General features: G+C 53.4%; 1 protein-coding gene across 3 annotated transcripts; it reads right to left on the minus strand.

Moving 5' to 3' along the window:
- Window positions 1–739: 739 nt before the first annotated feature.
- Window positions 740–13271, minus strand: SUMO3 (small ubiquitin like modifier 3). 3 transcript variants are annotated; one of them, XM_067739654.1, is made up of 5 exons: window positions 13125–13252; window positions 12096–12329; window positions 8355–8483; window positions 4719–4790; window positions 740–3748 (listed from the first exon to the last, which is right to left on the minus strand). In XM_067739654.1, the coding sequence occupies exons 2-5, from the start codon at window positions 12228–12230 to the stop codon at window positions 3614–3616; spliced, it is 471 nt and encodes a 156-aa protein (XP_067595755.1). In that variant the 5' UTR covers window positions 12231–12329; window positions 13125–13252; the 3' UTR covers window positions 740–3613. The 3 variants fall into 3 exon arrangements, with proteins under 3 accessions (XP_067595755.1, XP_067595757.1, XP_067595756.1); XM_067739656.1 differs by lacking the exon at window positions 12096–12329 and having other exon boundaries at window positions 13125–13271; XM_067739655.1 differs by lacking the exons at window positions 12096–12329; window positions 13125–13252 and having other exon boundaries at window positions 8355–12089.
- Window positions 13272–17537: the final 4266 nt, after the last annotated feature.

Genomic DNA, 17537 nt, shown 5'->3' on the forward strand with positions numbered 1-17537 from the left:
TTCTGGATTCCACTCGGCCAAGAGAGGAGCTTTGGGAGCTCGAGGTGGGAGCAGAGCAGCGGCCAGACCCCTCCCTCACCCCAGGTGTGGATGGGCTCCCCTCCCAACCGCCAGCCTGCTGACCAGCAGCTCCCAGAGGCAGCGGGTCCAGACTTCCCCACGGCCCCCTTGGCAGTCCCCCAGGCCACTGCTTCAGGAGGCCAGCAAGGGGCCATACACCGCCCCCCCCACGCCCCCGCTGCTGCTCTGGCTTCTCCACTGAGTAATGTGCATCGGGTAACTAGACTGGCGAGTCTTTTTTTCGTAACATTCATGGTGGTTCTACTGACTGGCCCACTGATCTATCTGTTGATCTATTTATTTATGCCTCTTAGAACCCCATTCTTACTTCAGAGAAAGTCAGCACATTTAGTGCTTTGTGGCAAGGATATATGCACCTTTTAAAAAAGAAAAGTTTTTATCTTCACAACACATATCCAACGTACTCCTCTATAGAATTTCTATGTAATGTCCTGTATAATTTTTTAGCACAGTACACAACTTATCTGTCTCCTGTAACCAGAAACATGTCCCATGAGGGCAGGGTGTTCTCTTCTCGTGTGTTCCGGGATGCAGCCTCAGTACCTGGACGTGGCAGGAGGTATCTGTCGAGTTGAATAAAATTAAACAATTCGCACAAACCTCACAATGGTGCATATTTTGCGGTAGAGGTGTCACAAGAATTCAGTCTGACACTGTCTTTTCAAATGACCATGGTGATTTATAAAAACAACACAGTACTTTTAGACAGTTCCAAAGAGTAATGGATTTGCACAAATACTCATGCGCTTCACCTGTTCAAGCAGTTGCCCTCTCTGCAATCAGACCACACCCCACCCCCCAAGCCGGTCAGGGGTCAGAGGGTGTGGTTCCCATGGAGACTGAAGGAAAACTCCACTTGGTCACCTAAAGGAAGTGTGGGTGATGAAAAGCATCATCATCAACGTTATGACGCTCAGACGACAGCACCTGTCAGATGCTGGGTATTTTCTTAGCTGCATCCACGTCTGTGTCACTGCTGTCTTTGTCACATCATTTTCCTGTTGTAGAGCAGTGTGTGTATTCACAGCTTGTACCAGGATTAGTTTCAAGTGACAAAAGCCCAAAATATGAGGTGCTCAACGTAACAGAAGGCTCTCACCTCACTGGCTGGTGGGACGGCCTCCCCTTCAGGGAAGCAGGCCCCCTCCACACGTCTTCTCTGAGATTCAAGTGTAACTGGGCACCCTGTATTTTATTCACTCAGTCTGGGGCAACTCTCTGCTCGGTCAGTCGGTCCTGGTGTCCCCAGGGTTCTGAGTAGCAGGTGTGTGACATCAATACCTAGAGGCTTTGGTCCACTGGACAGGCCAGCAAGTTCAGAATAAACTAGTTTCTTTGGGAACTGACGTTCTGAGGTACAAGAAGGATCTGCTTTTTGCAGTTCCTTTCCATGGAACCTGTGTCTCGTGGCAGAGCCAGTATTAACACATGCTTCCCCACCTGTGCTGTGCAGCACAGCCAGGCTGGCATCGCCCGTGCGCCTGGAACTGAGGGGTCCTGGGACATGGGACTTGCGGTACCGGAACTGAGAAGGTGCCGGCTGGGACCCGGGGCACCACCAACAGCATCAATAGGGCCTGTCTCCTACTGAAGCATCAATTTAACCCAAAGATTCTGGGAGCTGGGTTTAGGTAACTATTTTAAAAACATCGATATCAACAGATTATTCCGAATGCACAATCTGCACACATTTCTAAGATAAAAGACAACCTCCAGGACGTTGCCTGCTATTCGGTCGGGCAGCACTGTTCTAAGCTCCCAAGGAAACAGCGCTGCTCCTAACCTAAGGCACCCCGGCGTGTCCCTCTCGGCACAAGTGCAGGGGCTGCCCTGTCGGCTTCGCCACCCGCCGCGGCATCTGGCACACGACCCAGTCGCTGTGCTGCGCCTTCGCCTCCTGCCGCTGCTGTAAGTGAATCAAGTGCTCCACTACCCGGCTGCCCTTGACCTTTCAACTTGCGCTTACCTCACCTGATGCACCCTGGTGCTGTCACAGCGTGGCACGCAGGGAAGTTCTCAAATTAGTGCCAACTCGCTTCCGTTTCAAACCGATGAGTGAGTAGCTTGTCAACTGCACCAAGGAAAAGTCTTATACTCAAACACCAAAAATATCGAGAAGCCCAGAGTAACGGCGACCCTCCACCCAGGACACCCAGGAGAGGACAGAGGAGAGTTCTGAGGGTGAGGGGGTGTCCTCGGCAGAAGACGCCACCCGCCTGGGAAGCCTGCGCGGGCGCAGGAAGGGGGGCAGCGGTGAACCGGCCTTTAGATCGAAGTCTGAGTGGCCTCGCTGGAGGGTCGCTGCAAATACTGAACATGACACAACGCCCAAGCTCCGTACGCAGTGCTGGATACAAGCCGAGAGACAGAATACCAAACTCTATTTACTGTCGACAGTAGTAAAAGACGACAAATAACGTACAAACGGGAATAAACACAACAGAGCCAGCAGACATCCCACCCGCGCCCGAAGAGCAAAATACAAAGGAAAAGCAGACATCTTCAGCGAGATGCCAGCCAGACAAGAGAGGACGGTGGTCACGCTGCCCAGGTGACCCGAACAAGCAATGCCGGGCCATCCGGCGGCAGTGGGTCCACACACAAGGGCAACAGGACAACTATCGGAGTTTAACCAGGACAGACCCCAAATGCTTCACAGAACTGAAATCACATGTAACACGTAAACTCCATACCAACTTGGGGAGCAGAGCACAGTCCATGGGGAGACCCCGGAGCCGTCTTTCACTCGTAACCACACTTTGAAGCAGCTCTCTTACACAAAAACGTTAATTGCAAAATCAGCAATACTCAATCTTCCTTTTCTATATACAGACTGTCATTCATCAGAAGCAAATACTAGAAGAAATCTGAGGCCCCGGCACTATTACCAGGTGAGACGTGTGGGAATTACTTTTTTGTCTGTTAAGGAAGAGGGGAAAAGCCAACTTTCACTGCCCCTGAACAGCATCACTGGCCATGGGTGGCGATGGGTCCCGGGCCCCAGGCCCCACGCGGGGCCACGTTACTGAAGAACTTCTTACCTTTTAAGAAACATTCCAGTATTTTCCCTTCAACTTTACTATATTCTGACAAAGCTCACACTTGTAATATTTAGCATTAAAAAGACCTGTGCCAGCAAGATAAGTGAAAGTTTGTCTCCCATCCCGACTGTGTCCCCAAAACTCACCCCACGGAAACACCCCCAGAGCAGTGACGTGAGTTCTCTACATGACTGGAATGGGTAGGGGCCAGTACCTGGGGTAAGAGCCCCACCTAGACGGAAAGTGGGCACTCGGGCCACAGGTTTGGGGGAAATGTCATAGGAGGGAGGAAAAACAAAACTGAAAGTAAAAACAAAACCAAAACCCCTCGCCATGCATGTTACCCCAACAGAGGTACCGGGGTGACGGGCCGGGGGAAGCCGTGGACATCCCCGCGGCCGCACTGAAGTACATCAGAGAGCAAAGTCCTCCTGGGGAATGTCCTCGGTGTCTGAGCCTCCCTGGTGCGGGCATGGTCACACCTGCACTGTTCAATAGCGAACACGAGCGCAGTGACACGAGGGGACGGCGGCTCTAGGGGCTGCACCCCAGAGGCAGCTGGCCGCCCCGGACCCCCCCGTCTGCTGCTGGAACACGTCGATGGTGTCTTCGTCCTCCATCTCCAGCTGCAGGCACAGAGGGGGCAGTGAGTATCCTCACGTCACAGGAAGGGGTCCCACCCCGCTGAGCACCAGGGCCTTGGAGCTGCCCCCGCCCACGCCAGGGACACCACCCTGAGGCGCCTGAGCCCGAGCCTGCCGTCGGTGGGCACCCGGGGGCGGAGGCTGACCTGTGGATTTCCAACAAGCCCGCGTACTCCCCAAGCTTCCCCTAACAAAGGAACGGCCAACGTTAGGGACTTGGCCCGATAGAGACACTAAGTCCTGTTACAAATAAACAAGTCTCTAGAAAGTTTTACTGAAAAGTACAAACTGGCTAACGTTGCAGACCCAGTATCCAGGCTACAAGTGGGTGGTGACCGCACGTGCCCCGCTCGCCTGGAGCCTGCAGACGGCGGCGGGCATGGGCAGGCCCAGGCCTCGTCCCTGTCTCTGGACCACCTCCGCCAGGCACCCAACCCTCCTGGTCCCTCTCCCAACACAGAAGAGGCTGACAAAGGACATCTTCCTCATTCAAAAACTGAACCTCAAAATTACAAAGTCAAATGATCTAATAATGAAAGCCATTAAGAAAATGTAGGGACTTCCCTGGAGGTCGAGTGGTTAGGACTCCACGCTTCCACTGCAGGGGACACAGGTTCGATCCCTGCTCGGGGAAACGAGACCCCACATGCCGCAGAGCACAGCCAAAAAAACAATTTTTTTTGATAAATAAAGAAAATAAAAGGTAAGGTGGGTATTCCCTGGTGGTCCAGTGGTTAGGACTCTGCATTTCCACTACCGAGGGCCCAGGTTTGGGGAACTAGGATCCCGCAAGCCACTTGGTGTGGCAAAAAAAAAAAAACAGAAAGAAAATGTAAGGTATTCTTTCTATGTGAGAAGCAATCGGTGCCTCTCAAATGCAAGTATTCCAAATGGAAGTTATGAAAGGCAGATCGGAAGAAGCCCTCAAGTATAGACAGGGCGGCTTTCCTACCTGTGCTGGGGTGTCTGTTTCATTAATTGGTTGTCCATCAAACCTGAATCGAATCTGTCTCATTGACAAGCCCTGAAAAGAAAAAGCAATCATCATTAAACATTTTCAGCTAACACATTAATTCAAAAAGAATCACACATTTGGGGCTTCCCTGGTGGCTCAGTGGTTGAGAGTCCGCCTGCCGATGCAGAGGACGCAGGTTCATGCCCCGGTCCGGGAAGATCCCACATGCCACGGAGCAGCTGGGCCCGTGAGCCATGGCCGCTGGGCCTGCGCGTCTGGGTCCTGTGCTCTGCAGCGGGAGGGGCCACAACAGTGAGAGGCCCGCGTACCGCAAAGAAAAAAAAAAAAAGAATCACACATTTATGTGGAAACACCAGATTTCTGAATATACGGATTCAGGACGCAGTTGACTATGAAGCCTCGCCAGCGGGGCTGCAGCCTAGTTCATGCGATGCACCCAGAACAGCCTTTCAGACATTGCCGTTCTAGCACCTTCTAGCTCCTGGGGCTCCACCCTCATCCATCCCTCTCGCTTCCCTCCAGGTGCCGAGCAGAATTTCAACACCTTTGGCACCATCACTTCCTCCCCTTTAAACAATTCTCAGAAACAGGTCAGGCGACCCTGAGGCATGTGATGAGCAGCCTGCCTGAAGCTGGGAAGCGGCCCTTCTGCCTCCTGAGGGAACAGCTGGACGTGGTCGGGGGCACAGCCAGTTCTTCAGGACAGACAGGATTAAAACACCCGTCTCTGCTCCCTCCTGAAACCTACTGATGTGACATAAAGAAACAAGAAAAGGCATAAACAAGGACAAAGAAAACAGGAGAGGGGCCAGGCCAGCAGACAAAGGGCATCACCTCCAGGCTGGAAGCTACAGGGCTGTGGACCCTAGACCCCAAGGTCAGGATGCGGTGCGCTGGGGGGCAGGGGGGCGGACAAGAGCCCCGAGAGGGGCAGGGGCCAGGCACACAGGTGTAAGAGGCAGCGATGCAGCTGATGTGGGATGACTGATGGAAAGTCCATATCCGACTCCCAAAGCAGGGCCCCCAACCCCAAGGTCGGGCACTGTCCCTCCCACGGGCAGAAGGCCCCCGTTCTGGAGAGGTGGACTCAGAGCCCTGGGCTGGGGACACAGGCACAAACGGGGCAGTGACAGGTGGCCGGCGGAGGCAGGCGAGTGACGCCCAGTACACCCGGCGCCCCGCCGAGCTGCTCCTCCCGGCCGCCGCGCTCCCAGGGCACAGGCGGGAGCCTGAGGGCCACTCCGGGGAGACTTAAAGACTCACAGATTGCAACACTGGGACCCCCACAGAACACCCACCCGGGCAGGCCGCCCTGCGACAACATGCGGGCCCCGTCCACACACCAGGTGTACAGCTTTCCACCAGCTTTTTAGTGCTTCGTGCTTAAATACGAGCCGTCACCCAGGGAGAGAGGACAGTTAAGGAAAGACCAATGTGTGAGGAGTCAAAGCAAAGAAGAAAGAAAGGGACGAGGAGGGCACGGGGAGGAAGGATCAGAGCTCGCCGGGACGCGTGCGCACACACGCACGCACGCAAAGACGTGCAGAGACACAGCCGCGCGTGCACACGCACGTGCACAGTTGCATACACACACTTGAAGCTCTTAGGGAGATAGAAAACAACAGAAAGTTCCCCTGGGGAAAAAGAAGCCTCAGAAAACGGGAAAGAACAAGAATTTTTTTTTTTTTTTTTTTTTGCGGTACGCGGGCCTGTCTCTGCTGTGGCCTCTCCCGTTGCGGAGCACAGGCTCCGGACGCGTAGGCTCAGTGGCCATGGCTCATGGGCCCAGCCGCTCCGCGGCACGTGGGATCTTCCCGGACCGGGGCACGAACCCGTGTCCCCTGCATCGGCAGGCGGACTCTCAACCACTGCGCCACCAGGGAAGCCCAGAACGAGAACTTTTAAAAATCAGAAATCATGACAGAAACAAGACCGTCCATAAAAAGTGGGAACATGAAGTTGAGAAAACCTCCCAGAACAGAGGCCAATAGCAACAAAACCCAATGCACGATGGGAGGAAATAATCCAGCTGAACACACCTGGAGCAGGTAACTGCAAGCCGGATGGGAATTCCAGTGAAGAGGGACACAAATTACCAAAGAACTAACAGAAGGTCTAGTTCCTGAACTAAAATGAGTTTCTAGATCGAAAAGGCCCAGAATGTGCCCAGAAGAGTCAATGGTAACACTGCCTCAAAGCACGCAAACAAGGTCCCAAAAGCTATCAGAGATAAACCAAGCCGCTAACAGAGGAGAGAGAATGAGAATGCCATTGAACTTTCCACACCAGCGTTGGAAACTAGACGAAAATGATGCAATAGCTCCAAGAAAAGAAAATGAACTGCAACCTACGTGCACTCAAACATTCAATTGTGAAGGTTTATAAAGCAAATCACTTTCCGACGTGCAGTAGTTTTCATACCCTTTCTGCGCAAGATACTGGAAGATATGCTCCATCAAAACAGGGGCAGAAGATTAATCCAGAAAATACACAGGAGGAGGCTCTGGGATGATGGCTGAGCAGCAGTCCAGGTGGGGCAGGGAGGGAGGGGCCCTGGGAGGGACCATGGGAAAGCAAAAGGCCCAGGAACGTGGCGGACGGTGCAGCACGATGGGAAATTCAGGGCATAAATTAACAAGGGGCCCCCAGAAAATGACACACACAACCACCACCAGACCAGGAGAAACAGGACTCAGACAAGAGCCAGAAATCTTCACAGGCCGCTGTGTGGCTCAGGGCTGGCGCTGCCCCAGTCAGGACAGAAGCAGGAGATTCCAGAGCGATGGGCTGGAGTCCAGGGAAGGAGCTGTGTGCAAGCGCGGGCGGTGGATGTGTGGATGGCAGGCCAGAGCTGAAGACCCACCTTTCACAGGCGAAAAAAAATCTCCAAAATCAAAGAACGTGAAGAAATAGAAGTGCAAGCATATTTACCAAAGAAAAGTGAAAAAAAAAGTTGGAGTTGAAAGTGATCTCCTCCGAGGAGCAAGCTCTGAAAAGTGGGGAGAAGAAGAGTTAGGCGTGGAGCTGTTTTAGGGTGTTTGTAATAATAACAACAGAAAGCCCAAGGCAAGGATTTATCAAAGCCAAGAACGGAAACTAACAAAGGTCCAGTATTTCCGAAGTATCCTGAGAAAAGCTGCCTCACCTGAAAGGACAGGCTCAGGGGGAGAGACCGGGCAGGAGCATCAGAGAGCACAAGGGGACCGAGGGGCCCAAGGGCACAGTCACACGCACACGTAACACACACTCCACACTCCGCGCAGTCAGTCTCTCTGGTCACCGTGGGAGGACATACGAGCACGGGCTCCTTATTTTGAAATGTAGTAAACCAAGGGCAAGAATCAAGCATCGTCTGGAAACTGAACTGTGTCGAGGGCAGTGGCTCCACGGACACAGAGGTGGAGGGATGAAATACCCAGCGAAGCCGCCACTCCGATCCCAGCAGCGCCACGAGGACATCACCAGATATCCACCCCTGACCGGGACGACCGGGTGGCTGAAGAGGGAGTGACCGGCCAGCCTGGAGGGGCCGGGCGGAGGGGAGCGCCTCCGGGGAGGTGTGCACACACAGAGACACACACAGGCGCGCGCGCTCCGGGGCCCTCCCCGCACCTGGCGCTCGCAGTAGGCCTTCATCAGCTTGCTGAGCGGCGTGTGCCTCTTGATCTTGAACTGGACGACGGAGCCGTCCTGCCCCGCCACCTTCAGGTTGATGTGGCCGTTCTCCGTCTTCACTCCTTCCTGCAAAGAGACGTGAATCTCGGCCTCCAGCCCGTCGCCCCACAAACACCACTTTAAAGGCAAAGTGTTTGCGTGGCTGCTGGCCTTTTTTGAAGTCATGAAAACCAAGCTAATTCTTAAAATTCCCCAGCAATTGGGTCACTCGTGTGATTGCTTGATTTCTACACAGAACTTACTTTTCACTTCTACTTGCTGGGTCAGGAAATGCCCTGCCAATCTAGTGTTTCCACAGACTGTCAATTCGAGGGGGAAAGTCTGCTCAGTAGATCCAGAAAACAATGGAGAGAAAATCCATCTTTGCTCTAAGATCGCTCTCGTGAGACTAGGAACCGCACGTACGCACAGGTGATTTATACTTACGCACGCGGATGAATGAGACCCAACGACAGATGTTTCCAGCCGGGAAAGCGGGGTGCGAGTGGCTTGGGGTGCAGATGGCCCACAGCTTCCCTGCTTGCCACTAGGGAGGGCCACCCTCAAGTCCGTTCTGTGCCACCAGTCCCACCTGGACGGGGTCCCCGCCATATTCTATCCTGACATGATCCCGTAGCGGGGGTCTCTGGCCCCTGGAAACTACGGGAAGTTGATGCAAGAAGCTCGTGTTCAGAGCAGAGGCTCGGCCTGAGAGCACCGCTGGGGGAGACGGGAGTTGTTTACTTTTTAACAAAATGATGAAGCTGACCCCTGAGTCAATCTGCAGACGAGTTTGGATGGAGACCAAAGCGGGTCTGTACGCTGTCCAGCCACATGCTCTCGTCCTCCTCCTGAGGCTCCGGCAGGTCCGGCCGCCGCGGGCTCTCTGCTCCTTCCCTGCTTCTTCCCCTTCCTCCCCCAGGAACCCACTCCCTGCCGCCATTTCCCTGCCTCACGCCTCCCTGCCTCACGGAGGGGGAGAGGAAGGAGGCCACTCAGCACTCTGGCCCCTGGAGACCCCAGTAGGTGAGCTCGGGCTGGCCCGAGAAGTGACCCCAGGAGGCGAGACTCCGGCAAGGAGCCTCCTCTGATGGAGCTGGGGCCCCATGATCACTCCCCAGAGACCGAGGATGCAGTTGCTTTTCCATGTTTTTCAAATAAACGTTTTATTTTGGAATAATCTTACATTTCCAGAAAAGTTGCAATACCGAGGCACAGTGCACTCCTACACCAGCCCTGCCCCTGTTAACATCTCACGTACTGCAGTGCCCATCACACCCAAGAAACCGACACTGGCACACCGCTGACAACGGAACTGCGAGCTCTTTTGTATTTCACCAGGTTTTCCACTAACACCCTTTTCTGTTCCAGGATCCAATCCGGGATACCACCTTGCATTTGCAGATAAGATTTCTTTTCCATTTATTCATCGTGTTAAAATGCACATAAAATTTACCACCTTAACCATTTCCAAGCGTACAGTTCAGTAGTATAAAATACAACCATTGCCACCATCCACCTCTACAACTCTTTTCATCTTGTAAAACCGAAACTCTGTCCCCACTGAACACTAACTCCTCCCCCTCCAGCCCCTGGCCCCCACTGCTCTTCTGCCCCTATGAATCTGACTCCCCCAGGGACCTCCTGTAAGTGGAATCACACAGTATTTGTCCTTTTGTGACTGGCTTGTGTCACTCAGCATAATGTCTTCAAGGTTCATCCCTGTTGCAGCATGTGTTTAGGAAATCCTAAAAGGATTTCCTTCCTTTTCAGGCCTGAATAATATGCTATTGTATGCACAGACCAAGTTGTGCTTGTCCATTCATCCATGGACCAACTGACACTTGGGTTCTTCCACAATTTTAGCTATTGTCAGTAATGCTGCTATGAACATGGGTGCACAAATATCTCTTGGAGGCCCTGTGTTCAATCATTTTGGGTCTATATCCAGAAGCAGAGTTTCTGGATCATATGGTAATTCTACTTTTAACTTTTTGAGGAATTCCCATACTCTCTTCCACAGCAGCTGCACCACTCTACATTCCCACCACCAATTGCAACTTCTCCTCGCCAACACTTGTTTTCTCTTCTGTTTTTTAGAAGCAGCAATCCTAATGGGTGAGGTGATATCTCACTGTAGTTTTGACTTGCATTTGCCTGATAATCAGTGATGTTGAGCATCTTTGCATGGGCTTCTTGGCCATTGGTATGTCTTCTTTGGAGAAATGTCTATCCAAGTTTTTTTGCTCATTTCTGCATCAGGTTGCTTGTTTCTTGCTGTTGAGCTTTAGGAGTTCTCTATATATTCTGGATACTGATCCTTTATCAGACATACGATGTGGAAGGAAAATCAAAATGGAGTCAGTGTTGCTCAGAGAGCCTCTCAAACAGAGCCAGGAGGCCACTGAGGACGGACCTTACGCTCCTCTCAGCCCGGACGGAATCTGACCCTGTGACCACGTCCTGTCCTGATGAAGGCATCCAGGACACCTGCCAGAAACTCAAGATACCTGTGGGACCCAGACCCTAAAACAACTCGTGACAGCCATCCCTTAAGGACAAATATTTCCTTTCTTGCGTCAGAACTCAGCCTCGTGGCTTTCGCCTTTATTATAAAGCCCCTGATTCTTTCTCTTCCTCGGAAAGCTCTTTCGGTTTTACCCAAATCTGTGTCTCCCAAGCTGCAATTCTTAACACCCCAAATAAACTCTTTTCTTATCTGCAGCCTCCTGCAGTTCTCTTTTTGGTTGATAGTGATTTGAAAATGTCTTCTCCCCTTCTGTGGGTTGGCTTTTTACTCTGTTCAGTGTCTTTTGATGTACAAAATTTTTTAATTTTCATGAGTCTAGTTTATTTTTTTCATGTTACCTGTGCCTTTGGTGTCATATCCGAGAAATCATCACCAAGTCCAATGTCATGGAGCTTCTGTCCTATGTTTTCTCCTAAAAGTTTTATTGTTTTAGGTCTTACGTTTAAGTCCTCGAACGATCTTGACTTAATTTTTGCATACGGCGTTAAAAAAGGTCCAACTTCATTCTTTTGCACGTGGATAGAGGATGCATTTGCTTTTTTGATGAAACAATATGGGTGTGTTCAAAACAAAGGGACACTGGGGCCAGCACACAAAACAAACAGAAAGAGGGCAGACCAGGCAGAGAAAGACACCAAGAGCACACGGCCTGGCCCAGACCCCTGGAGAATCCCTAACAAACAAAGGAACTTAGAAGAGAGGAGGGGCGGGGAGGGGAGCCTAAACACCAGAACCACAGTTCACGCTGTCAGTCCCCTGCCTGTGCTCTCGAGGGGAGGCAAACTGTCTTTCCCGACTGATCCACAAGGTTTTCTTTCTGCCAAGATGGCCTGGGAGTGTACCTCCTACCCTCTCCTCTCCAGGCCCAGAGGAAGGAGTGGCTCCAGGTAGGGAGCAGTGCCCAGCAGGCACAGTGGGCACTGGTGGGGCATGAGGCCCAACCATCCAGTTGCCTTGAGAGTAGTTAAAACAAGTTGATTCTACTGAATTGGGCCTTGGACGTTGACCACGTGGGAGAGTTAAGTTTAAACACACTGAAGGGATGGTACTGTGTGTATTTCGTTGCCTATAAACTACAGTAAGAGGAGGCCACCTAGAAATCATAAAGAAAGGGCATTTACATCTGGCCTCCCCAAGTGTGAAAAAAGCAAAGGCAATTCCAACTGCACCTGGAGGGAGGACGCTCCTGGAGGGTGGCTTTTTCTCACAGGAGAGGGCAGCTTCCACCGGAGCCCCACCGTGTGATCCCGACCAGGGAGGGGCTCCGTGACCAGGGGCCCCAACTTCAGCTCAACCTCCAGCATCAGCGGGGTCGGCGGGAGCCTGCACGCAAAGCAATGCGCAGCAGATGGTCCACTTCAAAAAGACAGACCCCAAGAGTGCAGACGAAGAGCTCCAGAAACCTGTTTTTAAGACTAGTTAGCACAACCGCGGGCCTTCGCGAGGACTGCTGTGCAGGGCACCAGCGTGCGGAGCGCGCGCCGCAGAGCCCGGTGCGCAGGGCGTGGCGCACACCGGGTGACAGCGACGGGAGGTGGGCGCACACCCTGGGGGCGGCAATGCGTCCAGACAGGTCCGGCCTCTCAGAGCCCCTGCCCAGCCTGCGCCCTCTCGGCGCTCCGCAGTGAGGACTGAGGAGGGGGCCCCGCGCACGCGGGACAGTAGGGCCCAGGCCGGCCCGGACCGTGGGTCCCCGCGTAAGAGGCGTAGTGGGGGTGGGTCCCGGCGAGGGAAGAGGTCCTGGGGAGAGGCGGTCCCAGAGAGGGACTGGGGACGGGGGGTGCGATGTCAGCGGAGGGAGAGGGTCGCAGCCAGGGGGGCCGGGCTAGAGGCGCCCGCTCTTCGGGACTCGGCCCACCGGAGGGGTGGAGCTCGGACCGCGGAGGAGGAGTCTGGGCGGAGGGAGCCGGGGGGCGGGGCCCGGGCAGGGGCGGAGCTCGAGGGCGGGGCGGCCCCGGGGGCGGGGCCTGGGCGGAGGGCGGGACTGCGGGGGAGGGGAGACTAGCGGAGCCGGGCGGTGCGGGGAGGAGGGGCTGGGGGTGGAGAGGGGAGTGGGGAAGGAAGGCGGGGAGGCCTGCCGGCGCCGCTGGGCCTGGGCCCCGGAGGCCGGCGGCGGAGGGCGGCGGGGTCCGGGGCACGGGGGCGGCGCGGGCGGGGGGGCCGAGTCCGGGGCCCGGCCCGCGCCCGCCGGCCCTTACCTTGGGCTTCTCCTCGGACATGGCTGCGCGCGGCGGGCGGCGGGGCAATAGACAGCGCCGAGCGGGCGACTCACGCTCTCGGCCCGCCGCTCTCCCGCCGCAGCTGCTCGCGGGGCCGCGCTTTGCCCCCAAATCCCCGCGCGCAGGTTGGCCGGCGCGGGTCACGCGGTGGGGCGCGCGTGCACGAGGCGCGCTCCCGGGCGTTGGGCGCGTGCCCGGCCGGCCGAGGTTCCTGGCAGTTTCAAATGCGTCAGCTGGCTGGACCCGCGCAGTCCGGCGTCCGTACTTCGGGGGGCGCGCTGGAAGCCGCGGGAACACAGGGCACCTAGGGTCGTGGGGCACGGGGGGAGCTGTGTGGGTGGGACGTGCTGGGACCCCAAGGGTGCACGGAGAGCCAGGCCATCAGCCCTACAGGTGCGGGGTCGGGGGCAGGCCTGACACATTATCTTGGCGCCTGAGAATGGCCCGCCCGTCCCCCGAACTGGCCCCTCACCTACCGCATCTCCACCAGCTGAGGCCGGGTGTATCCACTGGCTTCCTCTGTGATGAGTGCGTCTCACAGGGAAACAAGGAAAATAAAGCCAGCCGGGTGAACTACCTCCAGTGGCCCCGGTGGACGTGCGTGAGAGAGAGCTGCCCCGGGGACGACCCCAGGCCTAGGAAAGGCTCGGTTCACCTTCACAGAGGAGCCAAGTGTCCTGAGGAAGTGGGGGTGAAGGAAGAAGGCCTACCAGGCTGACCCACCGGGCAGCTCCGTCCACTAAGGGCACACGGCCCGTGTTCATTCAGTGAGGCCGCACAAGCTCCAGCTGCTTCCACCCAGAGCTCCCAGCGGACCGAGGCCTAAACGGGGCTTTTCTAGGAGGGGGTCAGGGAGGTGGAAAGTCTCCCACTGCGTCCACTTCTCACTCTGCGCTTAGCCAGGCCGACTCTGTGCGGCTCCTTTGTCTCCCCTTGTCCAGCCCCCTTTGGGGCCTTCCGAGCCCAGCCAGTGGCAGCTGAGCATCTGGGGAAGACAGCGACCTAGCCCACTGGGTTCAGCTCATTTCCTGTTAACACTGAAAGGCCATAGAGCCAAGTTTTCACGGGCCTTAATTTCACAAACCAATTTTGACGCTTCAGAATTCACTTCCTGGGCTAGAGGCACCATTTAGGAGAGGGGAATGGGGCCCCCAGAATGGAGCTGCCATGTCACAGGTTGACGAAGTCTGTCCATTGAAAGTTCTGGTCAGAGCCGACCTCCGTCTCAGCCGGGTGCAAGGGTTTGGTCTCCTTCACCCTGGACTGTGGTGCCTCTAGCAGGGCATCCCCAGTCACAGTGGCCAGCTCGAGCTGTGCTTCCTGGAGAGGGGAGTCTCCAGGAACTGGCCCCTTCCAGGACAGAGGTGGACAATGGGAACCACCACCACCACCCCAAGATTATTGGCTGTGGTGTAACTTCAGGTAGGCAGAGCTTGGACCCATCATCCATCATCGACTCTAAGACGTCAGCAATTATAAAACATTGTTTGATTTGTTTTTGCGGTACGCAGGCCTCTCACTGCTGTGGCCTCTCCCGTTGCGGAGCACAGGCTCTGGACGCGCAGGCTCAGCGGCCATGGCTCACGGGCCCAGCCACTCCGCGGCACGTGGGATCTTCCCGGACCGGGGCACGAACCCGCGTCCCCTGCATCGGCAGGCGGACTCTCAACCACTGCGCCACCAGGGAAGCCCAAACATTGTTTTATTTAACACACACATTAAACTATGACAGGTTATGGATGCAGGACACCCCAGTTAGAGTTGGTGAAGTACAGCATCTAAACGTGTTACAAGAAGGGATTAAACTGTGCTTGATTCAACAGCGAAAGGCTGAGCCACTGTTAACTGTGTAAAGAGAAAGCGTAGTCGACGACAGTAAAAGATGCTCACACGCTATGTGTTTTTTTTAAAGCAAATTATAAAACTATTATGGTTCTGAACAACAAGAAAATCTGTATAAAATATTTTGAAGACACCCGATAACTGCCAAAACAGAGAAGACTTTCTTGAGGAGCGAAGATCCCAGAAAGAAGGGACGTGGTTTTCCTTTTGAGATATTTAGCGATTAGTATGATGTTTTAGTCAGCTCAGCAGCCGTAACAAAATACCACAGACTGGGCAGCTTAAACATGCTCTCACAGTTCTGGAGGCTGGAAGTCCAAGATCAAGGTGTGGGCAGTATGGGTATCTCCTGAGGCCTCTCTCCTTGGCTTGTAGATGGCCGCCATCTCCCCGTGTCCTCGCATGGCTTTCCTCTGTGTGTGCAGGGGAGGGGGAGAGGGAGCGGGAGGGAGGGAGACACACAGTGCAGTCCCTAATATGTGCAGCACACAAGAAGCTGAGACACTGAGCACAGCTTTTGAGTCTCATAGGATGGGGAGACAATGATTGGGCAGGACCGACTGCAAGATAAACTGGTCGGGGGGCTTTGATAATAACCTGGACCTTCAGCTGGAACACTGAAACCTACAACAAAGGAGTGAGGCTGAGGTGCAGATCAATCCTCACAGACTGAAACCCAGCATCCCAACGGCTCACTCCCAAACTGCACCAAGCTGACCTGCTCTCCTTCCCGTTGCCAGCCCGAAGCCAAAGGAAACCTCTGGAGGACAGCAGCATCACCTGGGCCTCAGGTTAACTGAAACATCTTCACAGACAATATCCAGAACAGACTAAAACTTCACAAAGAAAAGCAGAAAACAAATGATCCAAAACCAACGGAAGAAATATGTGTATATTAGTAATCCACAGGAGAACAGTATATTGGCATTATTAGATAGATTTTTAAATAACTCTAACATGTTCAAGGAAATAGACTATGAAATGGAAATTTTCAGCAGATAAGTGAAATCTATAAAGAAATGGAAATTTGAAAACAAATACAATCACTGAAACTATGAATTCAGTAGATGGGTTTAACAACAGATTAGACACAGTGGAAGAGAAGATTATGAAATGGAAGGTAGGTCAGAAGAAAACAGAAGCAGAGGGAGAGGACTGTCCCAAGGATAGGAGAAATAGCTTTCAAACCACTGCAAGAACAATGCAGCAACAAAACTCAACCAATCTGACAACGTCATAAAAACAGATAAAAGGAAACAATAGAAATAACAGAAGACATTTATGTAGCACTTATGTGACCTGCACTCTCATACCTTCATACACATTAATGGAATGAGGTAGGTACCATTATTGTACCATTTCACAGATATGGAAGCTGAGGCACAAGTTTCACATCCAAGTTTACCTGGTTACTAAAAGCAGCAGAGCAAGGATTCAAGCAAAGGAAATTATACCAGCTCTACGACAAGAAAGTAGAATAGAGCATACAAAAAATAAGATAGTAAGAATAAGTAGGGCTTCCCTGGTGGCGCAGTGGCTAAGAATCTTCCTGCCAATGCAAGGGACACGGGTTCGAGCCCTGGTCTGGGAAGATCCCACATGCCACGGAGCAACTAAGCCCGTGCACCACAACTACTGAGCCTGTGCTCTAGAGCCTGTGAGCCACAACTACTGAGCCCGTGTGCCACAACTACTGAAGCCTGCGAGCCTAGAGCCCTTGCTCCGCAACAAGAGAAGCCACCGCAATGAGAAGCCCGCGCACCACAACGAAGAGTAGCCCCGCTCGCCGCAACTAGAGAAAGCCTGCACGCAGCAACGAAGACCCAACGCAGCCAAAAAACAATCAATAAAAATAAATACATTTTAAAAAAAAGACTTTGCCTTTAAAAAAAAAAAAGAATAAGTAAAGACCAGCAATCATACTAGATATGTATGGATTAAATTGTTCTATTTAAGGACAGTGGCTCCCTACGTGGGTCAAAAAGATACAACTATGTTTTCTTCTACTGTAGAGAAAGGGTAAAAATAAAAGGCAAAAATGCTATAGCTTATAACAGTTTTCATATCAGATGAAATACACTTCAAACTGCAAAGCATTAAACGGACAATGAGAGATATATTACATTAGTAATGGGTCCACGCCACCAAGAGGCAGGTAGAAACATGCAAATAGGGTCTCACTCTGTTTTTTTGATGTTTAACAGCTGACATCTTTAAAGCCTCATCCCTGCCTCTCTTCTGTCTTCCCCACATCTTAGCACGCAGACAAAGACTAGGCGCCGCCTCCTTTGGTACCGGTGGGAAATTCAAACCACTCAAGCACCTGCCCATGCAGAAGCCCTCACCAGGGCCCCGCCCTCGCACAACAGAAGCCCCAAGTGCGCCTCCCTTCCTGGCTCTCAAGCCATTTTCAGGCCAGCTTGGGAGGCCTGCGCTGCCCTCCCTAGAAAGCCTTCTTATGTGAGGGGTGAACATTTCCATACCCTCTTGGGGTGCGCGCGCGCGCATGTGTTGTCACCAGTCTTGACAACTGGACCAAATTTTGGGTGA

Source organism: Pseudorca crassidens, chromosome 5, assembly GCF_039906515.1.
Source record: "Pseudorca crassidens isolate mPseCra1 chromosome 5, mPseCra1.hap1, whole genome shotgun sequence".
In the NCBI taxonomy this organism is placed as follows: domain Eukaryota; kingdom Metazoa; phylum Chordata; class Mammalia; order Artiodactyla; family Delphinidae; genus Pseudorca; species Pseudorca crassidens.

Excerpts from the sequence above, each read along its gene's own strand:
- SUMO3 (XM_067739654.1), bottom strand. The coding sequence starts at position 12,230 with ATGCTGGAGGTTGAGCTGAAGTTGGGGCCCCTGGTCACGGAGCCCCTC. Across the intron at positions 8,484-12,095 it reads CAGGAGCGTCCTCCCTCCAG|GAAGGAGTGAAGACGGAGAA; the intron begins GTGCAGTTGGAA and ends GTCTCTTTGCAG. Across the intron at positions 3,749-4,718 it reads AAACAGACACCCCAGCACAG|CTGGAGATGGAGGACGAAGA; the intron begins GTAGGAAAGCCG and ends CTGTGCCTGCAG.